This window comes from Filicampus tigris, chromosome 2 (genome assembly GCF_054856515.1).
Source record: "Filicampus tigris isolate MCC_2025a chromosome 2, RoL_Ftig_1.0, whole genome shotgun sequence".
NCBI lineage: Eukaryota > Metazoa > Chordata > Actinopteri > Syngnathiformes > Syngnathidae > Filicampus > Filicampus tigris.
In genome coordinates, this window is record NC_141218.1 from 38,015,018 (window position 1) to 38,026,852 (window position 11,835).

General features: G+C 41.7%; 1 protein-coding gene across 3 annotated transcripts; it reads right to left on the reverse strand.

Moving 5' to 3' along the window:
* Positions 1 to 568: 568 nt before the first annotated feature.
* pcdh18b (protocadherin 18b) lies at positions 569 to 10,358 on the reverse strand. 3 transcript variants are annotated; one of them, XM_086024566.1, is made up of 4 exons: positions 7,585 to 10,358; positions 6,789 to 6,844; positions 5,177 to 5,346; positions 569 to 2,070 (listed from the first exon to the last, which is right to left on the reverse strand). In XM_086024566.1, the coding sequence occupies exons 1-4, from the start codon at positions 10,054 to 10,056 to the stop codon at positions 1,115 to 1,117; spliced, it is 3,654 nt and encodes a 1,217-aa protein (XP_085880692.1). In that variant the 5' UTR covers positions 10,057 to 10,358; the 3' UTR covers positions 569 to 1,114. The 3 variants fall into 3 exon arrangements, with proteins under 3 accessions (XP_085880692.1, XP_085880693.1, XP_085880691.1); XM_086024567.1 differs by having other exon boundaries at positions 5,231 to 5,346; positions 6,789 to 6,877; XM_086024565.1 differs by having other exon boundaries at positions 6,789 to 6,877.
* Between the last annotated feature and the right edge of the window lie 1,477 nt (positions 10,359 to 11,835).

Here is an 11,835-nt window from a genome sequence, read left to right on the forward strand (position 1 = left end):
GATAGATGATTATATTTTGACTCCATAATACATTGTATGTATCATTACTTTGAAAATGGTTTTGTGTGGTACTTTGGGGACAGCTCAAATTCATGTGAACGTTGATGTGTGTTTAAAAGTGACACAGGCTACAACACAATTCAGCTGGAGTCGTCATCTGTCACCTGCAGTGCATTATGTATCCTCTAGGGGGCTCAGTTAAGGTATCTCTCCATGTATTTTGCCAGTGCTTGCCAGTGGTTGCTGTGTACATAACATTCCTCTAGGTGTCACCCTAATCAAGCTGTTGAAGTCAGCAAGAAATAATACGTCTGCATTCAACTTCATGACCTCAAAGAAAGTCTCGCTCAGTTTTGAACTAAATGGCTTTGGCTTTCTGTACACATGACTCCAGTCAATGTGTGCGTCCATTTTGAATTGAAGTAGCACCGTCAAATGTAATAAAAGGTTTTAACAAAACGCTTTTGGTCTTAGAGTCTAAAACCAAAAGACCTGTAGACACATGGAGACCTAAAATCATTTGCAGTAACACCATACAAATGAACTCAAAGAATAGGAAGGCAGCATATCAAGTTAAATTGCATTTTATTTGTGATATGTCTATTTTTCCACACTACACAATGACAAATGTCAATATGTTCTTTTACAGTATACATAATATAAAAATACAAAAGAATCACAATACAAAAACAATTTAAATAGGCAGAATGTTGATCAAGGGTTAAACTCTTGATTTAATGTTTTGGACTCAAACATGCATTCAATATATAAAAATAGACCTTTGGTTAAATGTATTTACATTTTTTAATATAAATAGAAGTTATACATGTATTTTTAAAATACAAAGGTAAATACAGTGGAATGATGTACATTTTGTACCATAAGACAATTACAAATATTTTTGGGATATTTAGCATTCAAATAACAGTTACCTACATTACAAATGCAACTTGAACGACAATTACAGGTCTCTTGTCAATATTCATTTTTCGGCCTTTTCATTTGTCAACCACTCACCCCCCGATCTTTAGTCTGAAGGTAAAAGATAGAACAAGTTGGTAACTAGATATAAATAATAAAAAATAAATAAATAAATAAATAAAAAAACAGGAGTCTAGCTCTGCTGGACATCCTGGAGAAGTTTATTGATCTCAGCCACCAACTCACTGGCATCCACCAGCTCATGGCGACTGTCGCTGCGTTTTCCCTGGAGATGGCTCAGTACAGAGTCAAAATCGTCCTCTTCATAGTTTTCTGGGATTTCCTCCATAGCAGGAAGCCACTTGGATGATGGGCCAGGAAGGGGTGCCGGTATTGGCACTGCAGCCTGAGAAGGTTGCATTACAGTGGGGCTGACTGCAGTGAGCACAGAGCTGCTGTGTGATTTGGGGTTATGGCTGCTATTCTGCAGACTGGTTTTGAGCGCCGGTGAGTTATTGTGAATGCTACTCTGACAGCTGAGCTTGGTGCTGGCTTTCAGGGTGTGGTAGCTGCCGCCCTGATGGTGCCCAGGTTGAATTATCCCACTCCCTGGATTCTGGAAGTGAGTATTGGCAGCCCAGGCTGCCACGCCCTGCTGGTGGACAGAGGAGTTAGCCTTGCCTGGGAGATGACCCCTCCTTCGATCTAAAGATCCAGTCATCGGTACGCTGATACCACTGAAGCTAGTCCCCTTCTGGTTCTCATTGACTTGGACATATGAATCTAAACTTTGGGGGAGCAGGCGCTGGAAAACGTTGCTCATCTCAGAGAGCAACGACGAAGTTCCACAAAGGTCTTCATCCCCGGCCTCATCCCCACCATCATCTTCAACTACCTCTTCACCAGTGCTCTCTCTGCCCGGAACTTTCCCGAAGGTCGAGAAGCTTTGGTTCTGGCCAGATCCATTTTCAGTGTATGGCTGTGGAGTATTGTCCTGGGACTGGTCAGCGGGCTGGCAGGCTTCCTCCCCGGGAATGTAGAGATTGCTTCGGTAGTCAGAGGAGGATGTCGCTGGGGACGCAAGTGGGGGCATCCAGCACTGATCCGAATGACCCAGTACACGACACTCCTCAGTGCAGAGCCTCATAGCTGGAAAAAAAAAGTGGGACGTTTTTTTTAAGAAATCAGGAGATATAGCTATGTACTTATGTACTGTATGTAAGCAATGTGTATGTGATAAGTATGTTATGACTTTAACGTGTGGCTTTCACGTGCATTTTAGTGGCTCTTCTTTTGGCAGAAACAAACCTCTAATGGGATTTTTCTAAAACTGAATTGTCAAAGTCTTAAAAAAAACAACAGAAATATAGCTAAAGGCATGTAGCTCAAAGCATGTACAATATTATGTATAGATATAAATTGCAGGATGCACTATATTTTTATTATTTTATATATGTGCATATTTTTAAGTCCTGATTAAAACGACTAATTGAAATACATTGAAAAGAAAATGGCGGTTAATATCAGTTACGCCTTTATAAGAAGGCAAATGTTTTAGAGACTGGAAATTCAGTTATTAAATCATCAAATATTTTACCTTTCTCTTGTCAGGTATTTTTCTGTCTATATCTGTGGAAATCTATTTGAAATAGCCATATTCTATTTAGAGAAAATTCAACAAGGCTGTCAAAGGCTAGCTAGCTATTAAGCCATTCCAAATAACTTCCTTAATAGCGTTTCACTTTCATGTTGCTCTTTTTAATAATACATTTAAAAGAAAATCTCAGAAGAATAAATTAAACAAATCAAATATGCAATGTTAAAGCCTTCATTAAAGAAGTATGCTCTTTTCACGTCTGCCATTGAGGGACTTTATTATCCCCTCATTAACATGAAAGACACATTTATTATACATCTTAGAGAAGAAATGCACACATGGTTGCACTGGTAAGGGAAGCTGCTGCATACAGTGTGCCCAGCTGATAAACGGGTCAAATGAAATGTTTAAACTTAATAATTTAAGCATTAAAATAAAATAATCATGTAAATCTGCTCATCCTACTGTATGTTAACATGAATTAATAACTGAAAGCCGGGGCGCTTGCATTGTTTTATTTGCAGCTTTACTTTCATTCAATTACATCGTATTGTTTTTATCTTATAAGAAAGAACACTTTTGCAGTCTGCCACTCTTTTATTCCAGCATGTGAGACACTCCAGCTATGACATTGTTTAATGATATAATTTTCTTAAATTACTATAATTTCCTACAAAATTTAATAATATGATATAAAGCACATCGTTGAAATGAGCCATCCTATCGATACTGTGAAAAACTGAAAGGCTACATAATATTCCTGATTATCTGATATTAAAAAACTAGAAAATCTATACATGTCGAGTTTATACATATTTACTGACTCAGTAATGACTTCAGTACATACAGTGTCCATAATGACAACGAATTGACCAAACAGTGCTCAAAAACATCTTTGCAGCGGACAGGCGAGAGCAAACCAGAGAGATTACACGGTGGGAGATAGCTTAGCTTTAATTATGCAATGTACGATATAATTATGAGAGCATTTCAGAACTGGCTGCGTGGCAATTATTCATCAGATAGCAATTAAATGCCTACTTTTCAAAAGACCATACGGCTTGCATGGCGCTCAGTGAAGGTTTGAAGGTGGTTAAGAGAAGACCGAATAACGAGCAGAGCCTCACAATGAAACTATAAAAAAAAGGGAAGGAGGGAAGAGGTCTTAGTCAAGAGAGTGTCTGCCTCAACTTTAATTGGAATGTAGCTCAATTGATGGCTTTGTGGGAAGCTGGCTGGAAATAAATGGGACCATGGGAAGGGGGAATTGCCATGATAGAAAAAAAAAGCTGCTTGCAACCTGTGAGTGATGACTAATACTGGCTGGAGACAGGAGAATTTTACAGCGTGTGACTGAATGTGTCCAATTTCAGGAGTAGTAGACTAGAATTATTTTAATTGTATGCTCTGTGTGAGGACAGTTGCAATTATATTGCGACCAAACAACAGACGGACGGACCCAATGTGTCTAACTAGTTCGTATCAATTATGTACATACCCCAATGAAATGCTGCAAGAAAACTGTATGAATTATGTTGATAGTCGGACATTTGACAATGGAAGCACATAAAGTGTCAACTGTTCTTCATGGTAAAGAGGCTTTTTATACTGGATGAGTCTCCTGTTCACTATGCCCTACAATGAAACTCAGTGATAAAATATTATTATTATTGCATGCACAAAGACTATTCCTAGGTCAACTTTGTAATTTCCAGTATTGCATTAAGGAAATAAAGATTCACAACAGGTGACGGGACATTGAAAATGGCACGTGAAGTAGGGCTGGGCAATCAATCGAAATTTAATAGTGATTTCCAGAGCTGGGCTTTTCCGTCTATCTGATGGACCAGTCTTTGTGGTGGTGAAAGTTTTGTTGGATTTGCCATCAGACGCCCATTTAAAAATAGAGGCGGACTGGCCTAGAGCGGGTAAAAATGGCGAAAGACAGATGACGGAACGGTACACACGCTTGCAGATGAATAACGGCCGCTCAATTTGTAGTAAAATGCCCAGCTCTGGTGATTTCGAATGGGACAAGTGACAAAACACTTCTGTGTCACCCTCTAGTCCCGCTACTTGTGAAAATAATAACATAACAACAAAATGAGATAAAATAAATACGATAAAGAAATAAGAGGGATCTTATTCCTGGTAAGAAAGTATGGAAAGACGCAATGCAGCAGAGGTGTGGATGCAGCAGAATGAAAATGAAAGAAGCTTGAATTTGACATCTTTACAATTTTGTGCTTCGCGAGAAGAACATGTTGAAGAATAGCAATAGTGAAAGAGAAAGAATGCTTTTCGCTTCACGTAGATGACATTCTCATTCATCCATATTTCTGTCAACACACAGATGAATAAACCGCTGTCCCCGCAAGCCTGACGAGCTCCTCACCTGCAATTTCATTCTTGAAGACAACATACAAAGGCTACAAATGTGCAGGGATGAATAAGCATGAGGGTGTCATGGTAGTTTTGAGTAGTAGAGTTTTGGTAGTTGAATAAATACAAAGTTTTGATTCAATGAATCATTATTTTTATTAAACATGATTTTAAGATCAATCAAAATAATCTTGGTGATTAGCTTTTCCATAATCACCAAGTCCTAACTTGAGGGCAAGCATGTGAGGGGAGCACTAGTGGTGCCAGTGGGTGTACCTGTGTTTGTTCTGTGATGGACATCAGGTGCATAAAGCTCAGCAAGTCCCTCACCAAGGAGTCTATCCATGGGCGAGTCCCTGCCCGGCTCGTAGTCGCTGTCGCCTGCATCACTGTCCCCACGACCGCTGTCTTTGAGGCTGAATTTATCCATCTCATTCAGGGCATATCTGAGTGGGAGCAGAACACATGTGTTGCAACTGTCACCAAACAACGGCTAATGGCTAAGTCTATGCTACTAGTGACAAGAGGAATGCTTTGAAGGGTTTTGTTGATCATGGTAATGTAAGCATTGAGTTTAAAACCAAACTAGAAATAAGACCAGAGGTTCATATCCTTGCAAAGATGCAGCAGCCAAATCATATTGCAGCCCCCAAACGACGGCTTTTCCCTTGGATTCATAATGATCATCATCATCTACCCAGTCGTTCCATCTCCAATGCAAAATCTCTAGCACATAAACAGACGACTTGGAAATAAAACTCCCTGGAAATCGCAGTTTGTGATGGAGGTGTTTTGATTATCACGGAAACTTTGTTTAACACGAGGATATGTGTTGCTAGCATGCAGACAGCCAGTGCCCGTCATTAAAACCTGGAGACATATACACAGACCATTATGATTCCTACAGCATTTACCGAAATCCGATGTAAATACCCTCAGATTAAAGATGAAAGTCTGCAGTTACAGCACATCTTTTACATTTCTTTCAATCATTTAATATGATTGTGTTTAGAGTCAAACAGATGAGGACTGTGTGTGCTCATGTCCCACGAATGAAGAGCTAAAAAAGTTACTTTATGCTTGAGCCGGGCTCATTCACTTAGAATTATCTTCGGCTCGATAGTAATAATACATATAATAATCACTCCTCTATCCCTATTGGATATGAATTGGGATATATTTGATAGGTCAGCCAACACCGTTGCTGGCTGACATGTTTCAACCAGGAAAAGGATTTATTCATCACTGTATCGGGGAAGTCAACCCCACAGTTTTCTTTACAAGAATGTGTTCTACGCAGCCCCACTAGTCTAAACTTGATATTCTGATAGATATTGTGTTTGTGGAATATGAATGATTTAATATTAATATTAATTATTAATAATCATAAATTGTATTGTATTGCATTGTTTGGCGGAAGGATTAACTATGTTCTTGCTACAGTGATAATAGTATTCATCCCAAATATGCAAAATGCTTCTCTGTCCCTCTTTCTGTAATACCACGCATTGTTGTTTCGTGTTTTTTAATTGTGGCATGATTGTGAGTGGTGATATTAAGGGGAGGATTAGGTCATTCAATTCCCTCCCCACTGAAGGCCAAAGTCCAAAATCCACTGCCCGACTTTGATATGCATACATAACGTTTATTATTTGTGCACTATATAGCTGGCTTTAGGAAAAGGGCAGACTCCACCCTGGACTCATCACCACGCATTCACATGGCACATGCAAAGACAACATCTCACACTCAGATATATACACCATCGTTGGTTAGATAGCCAAAAAAAAATGTAGGATTTTGATTTTCATTAAAATATGCATGTATCAGTATTATTTTCGAAATGAACTTGACTCCATAAAAGTACCCCCAAACTTGTAGTTGTTACCTGTAGCTCCTGGTGTATTTGTTGCCTCTGAAACTTGGCCGTGGCTGGTACTGGCCCTGATGGAGCATGGACAGAAGCTGTGAGACTTGCTACAATCCCCAGAGAACAAACAAGGGCAGACAAAACAGGGCGGGGAGAAAAACAAGGAAAAATGAAGAGTGACAAATGAATGGAGTCAAACAAGCAAGACCACAAGACAATGTTCAATGAAGGTGCGGGACAAAGAGGAAGGGGGCATGGCTTACTGTATGTAGGTAATAGAATGTGGGGGGCAAAAAATGTATTCTTAACATGCACTGAAGATGTCGAATGAGATATAAAATTGGATTTGTGGACAAAATATAGGGCTGCACCATATTGGAAAAACATGCCATATGGATGTTGACTATAGTGGTATCAACAGAAATTACATGTTTTATTATCTCATGAAAGAAGTTAAAAGAAAATCACGTGGCAAAATAAGATAGTGTTCTTAGCTAATTAACTGTAATCACCCTAGATAATGTTCAACTATTGGTTAGCGATGTGCATTTAAGTTTTCATCTGACTGGTCCAATTCAGATAAAAGCATAAGAAAACAATTGCATGTCTTTGCCATACGCATATTACATAAGTTATTATCGCAATATCGATATTTTTTCAATATATTGTGCAACCCTAACTAAATATTCCACAGAATCTATTTTGATATATGAATGACAAGTGGTGGCACCAAAGTTGCATATTAGCCTTACTTCACACCCCAAAAAAATAACATGCCACCAATTTAGTAGATCAAAAAACACACTCGTCTTACCTCAACAGGAGGTGTAGTGTGGGCCAACTCCAGGGCGAAATTCTCTGGCACGTGATTGGAGGAAATGGTGACAAGACTGTTAAGTGACTGGCGGCTGTGATGGCTCTGCCTGCTCCCTAGCGTGCCCCTCTCAGGCATAGGGGAGGCTGACGGGGAGTGTGGGTGGGACTGGACAGGAAGAATTCCATTGACGGTTGGCACCAGAGTAATATCTGCCTTGTGTATGTGCTTTGTTGGCTTCCTTGGATGTTTCTGATAGCTGTTTTCTGCCACACGACAATTGTAGTTGCGCTTTGGGTCTTTCTTTTCCGGGGTGCAACGAGTTGTGGCAAACATCACCATTACAATAATCAGCAGAGCGCAGACTGCCCCGAGAGATATGATGATGATGAGAGAGAGATCATGAGAGGCGTGGCTGGAGCCCGTGGGATGGAGAGTGGGGAGAATATCCATGTTATCTTGCAGAGTAAGCTTGAGCAGGGCCCCTGTGGTGAGTCGATTGGTTCCTCTATCCTGTACTTCTAACCTGATCTCCATCACGTCCCTTGGCGCTTGTTCTAAGCTTGCATTGGTCCTGAGCTCACATCGCCGAGCATCCATCACAAACAGACCGTCTTCATTTCCGGTAACAATGGAGCAACTCACTTCTCCATTAGCACCAGCATCGCGGTCTGTGACTTTAAGCGCTGTGATCAACTGGCCGGGAGAGGCATACTTCCACACTGGAAGTTCGACAGTGTGATTCTGGAGGGAGGGGGAGTGGATGATAGGTGGATTGTCATTCTCATCCAAAACTGTCAGCAGGATGGTGGTGTTGGCTGACAAGGAAGGATTTCCCCCATCACGTGCCTGGATGGTGAAAGTAATATGACTTACATCTTCATGGTCAAAGGTCCTCAAGGCATAAATGGCACCATTTGAGGGATCAATGGTCACATATGTAGAGATGGAGCTCCCCTGCACCACCGCATCAGTGATGGCATACGTAACCTGGCCATTGGTGCCCAGATCCGGATCAGAAGCCAGCACTGTCATCAGGTATGCTCCTGGAGAGTTGTTCTCAGATTTGAACACCTCATAGCGGTTCTTCTCAAAACGAGGAGGATTGTCATTTTCATCCAGTACCTGAACAGTAAAATGTTTGATAGTGGAGAGGCTTGGGGAGCCTCGGTCCTCCGCTATGACTGTAAGGCTATACTCGGACCTCTTCTCTCTGTCGAGTGAAATATTGGTGAGGATCATATAGTTCTTTTCGTATGTTTTCTGGAGTCTGAAGTGGCCGTGGCCGTGAAGCCTGCACACCACTTCGCCATTAAGCCCTGAGTCACTGTCGTCAATGCGCACCAAAGCAATGAAGGTATCTACAGGTGCACCCTCTGAGATGTAGGCCACCTCCTCTTTGCCTGTTGTCATCAGGTTAATGTTTATCTCTGGTTTGTTGTCGTTTACATCCACCACTTTTACAACAATTTTGCAAAGCCCTGGAATGGAGTTTGGGCCCAAATCCTGAGCCTGAACATCAAGCTCATAGGACGAAGTGGATTCATAGTCCACCTTTTTAATCAGTGTAATGTGTCCGTTTTCTGGATTTATCTTAAACATTTCCAAGATTTTTGGTGATACGTGACTGCTGAAAGAGTAGACTATTTTCCCATTAGTACCCTCATCTGGATCTGTAGCATTTAAATCAATGAGAATAGTCCCAAGAGGAGAATTTTCCACCAAATTAATAACATACGCCTGCTCTTCAAACGCTGGGCTGTTGTCATTAGAATCCGCTATGCTAATTTTCAGCAACGTGGAGCCAGATTTGGGGGGTACCCCGTTATCCGAAGCGGTGAGCTGCAACTGGTAGCTGGGCTGCACCTCCCTGTCCAACTCTCGCATCACCACCAGCTCCGCGTACTTGGCCCCATCTGTCCTGGTCCTGGTGTCTATTTTAAAAAAGTTGTTGGCACTGAGGGAGTATGTGTGCAGCGAGTTCTCTCCAACGTCTGCATCCAGGGCGCCGTCCAGCGGGATCCGCGTCCCCACCGACGCGCTTTCCGAGATCTCGATGGGGACGATGGCGCGGGCGAAGTGCGGAGAATTATCGTTGATGTCCAACACTTCCACCGAAACATGGAATAACTGCAGATGCTCCGTCGGCAGCGTCACCACGTCGAACTCTATGGAGCAGTTGACGTTTTTCTCACAAAGCTTCTCCCGGTCGATTTTGGAGCCGATGCTGATCTCCCCGTCGTCCTCCCGCACAGACAGGAACAGCGTGCTTCCCCGTTGCATGGCGCGGAACCGATAGGTCACGGAGCTTGGGAGTTTGGATAAAACTTCAGCAACGTCGTCCTTTAAGCGCGCGATCACGGTCCCCACGCGTTGTTCTTCAAAAACTTGGTATTTTAAAGTCTTGCAGCTGATCGAGTTAAAAAACGCCATCAAAATAAAGACTTGGAGCATATTAAATTTGGCACCCATCTTACTGCGGCAGTGACTTCCACAGAGGCGGGGGAACAACGAAGAAAATAAATCCCCTCTTCATTCACATTTGGAGCATGTTTAAATTCCTCGTCCGTCGTTCGCCATCCGCTAAAAGTCCACTGTATTTAAAAAAAAAAAACCTTTTCAAAATGTGAGAAGACCGACTTTGTAGACAGCTCTTGCATAGATCCTTATGTACTCTTCACCAGTGGCTTGAGTGGGAGTGAATTGGACAAAAAGAGAAGCAGAGGAAAGAGAGGGATTCGATACCCACCCGGAACGCAAGCTGCCCCCCTCCCCTCACAAAAAAAAAAAAAATCGTATACAAAGAGAGCGCAGGATCCTCCTCCTCACATACGCACGCACTCCCCAGCATTAAAAGTGTGCCACAACAATGGACTAGAGAAAGAATTATAACGGGCTCAGCCACGTCTCAAACAAACATACTGACCTGCACACTTTTTCATTGTTGCTTTGGTTATTCACGACGTGTGCCAACCTAGCTCCCCCTTTCTTTGAGGGCAGCCTGCTCCAAATAAAGCCTGCTGTATCGTGTGCCCTTTAAATAACATGGAGGGAAAATGGATGTCACTCAATGTTTAAGACATTCTGCTATAACGTTATACACCACTGTTATTTTATGAGCATGCAAGTTCAGATGACAGTGCCACCAAAGTTGCCATTTGCAGTATACAGTATCTTACCTTTGTGAGATATAAATTCCACCATTAGTGACACCGTCATCTGAATATGCATACTTATAAAACGACTGTGGTTTAACGCTATAGCAGAATGGTTTATTCCTTGTTATAACAAACATTGAGTGACATCCTTGTGGAGGAGGAGTTAGGAGGGTCAGGAATAACCAGACCAACAATGTAAAAGTGTGCAGGGCAGAGTGTGTTTGTCTGAGACGTGGACAGGCATCATATAAATCTGATGCATTCGTATTATTATTATAATGGTGTGTCTTGCTGAGGTTGCTGTGTGTTAAAATAGAATAATTAGCAAATACTTTGAGAATACTAGAACGTACTTAAAGTGGAAGTCAACCCCCAAATTTTCTTGACAATATGTTCTATGTGCACTAGTCCAACAATGAATTCTGATTAATATTGTGTTTGTGGAATATGAGTGAAGCTAAAAAATGCACCGATTTTTTATCCATCTCAGGGGGCGGCCATTTTGTCACTTTCTGTCGACTGAATATAACATCACAGTTGCTCACGTCTCAGGTAACAATCAAAATCACCTGTTTTCTGAAGCTGAACCATAATTGATTGTTACGTGTGCCCTGAGCATCTGTGATGTAATTTTCAGTTGATAACAAAATGGCTGTCCCCTAAGATGGACAAAAACAGGTGGATTTGACTACTTAAAGTGGAGGTCAACGTGTAGCAGACTTAAATGGACGCTGGTACTCATGAAAGCGAACACTCAGGCAGGGGTCAGGACAATCACCTGTTTATTCTGTGCTGTAGCGAGAGAAAGCATGTCACGTTAGCACAGGTTACAGAGCAATCTCTCCCTCATTGTAGGTTCAAGCCACATTTCGATGCAGTTTCAAACAGGATAAACAACTTTTACACTCGCTATCTTAAAACAATGGAGAGAGCATTTCAACACGCGTACAGAAGCTGTCTCTGCTTTGCCGGGAAAGCGCAGCTACGTCACGCAAGTGCCCCTGTGTGTTTCATCAACAAATGCACCCCTTGCTACAACAGGCAGCGCAGAACCAACAAACATCCACAAAATGGCCAATGTCGATCATTAATA

Excerpts from the sequence above, each read along its gene's own strand:
- pcdh18b (XM_086024565.1), bottom strand. The coding sequence starts at position 10,056 with ATGGGTGCCAAATTTAATATGCTCCAAGTCTTTATTTTGATGGCGTTT. Across the intron at positions 5,347-6,788 it reads AAATACACCAGGAGCTACAG|ATATGCCCTGAATGAGATGG; the intron begins GTAACAACTACA and ends GCTCCCACTCAG. Across the intron at positions 2,071-5,176 it reads CCATCACAGAACAAACACAG|CTATGAGGCTCTGCACTGAG; the intron begins GTACACCCACTG and ends TTTTTTTTCCAG.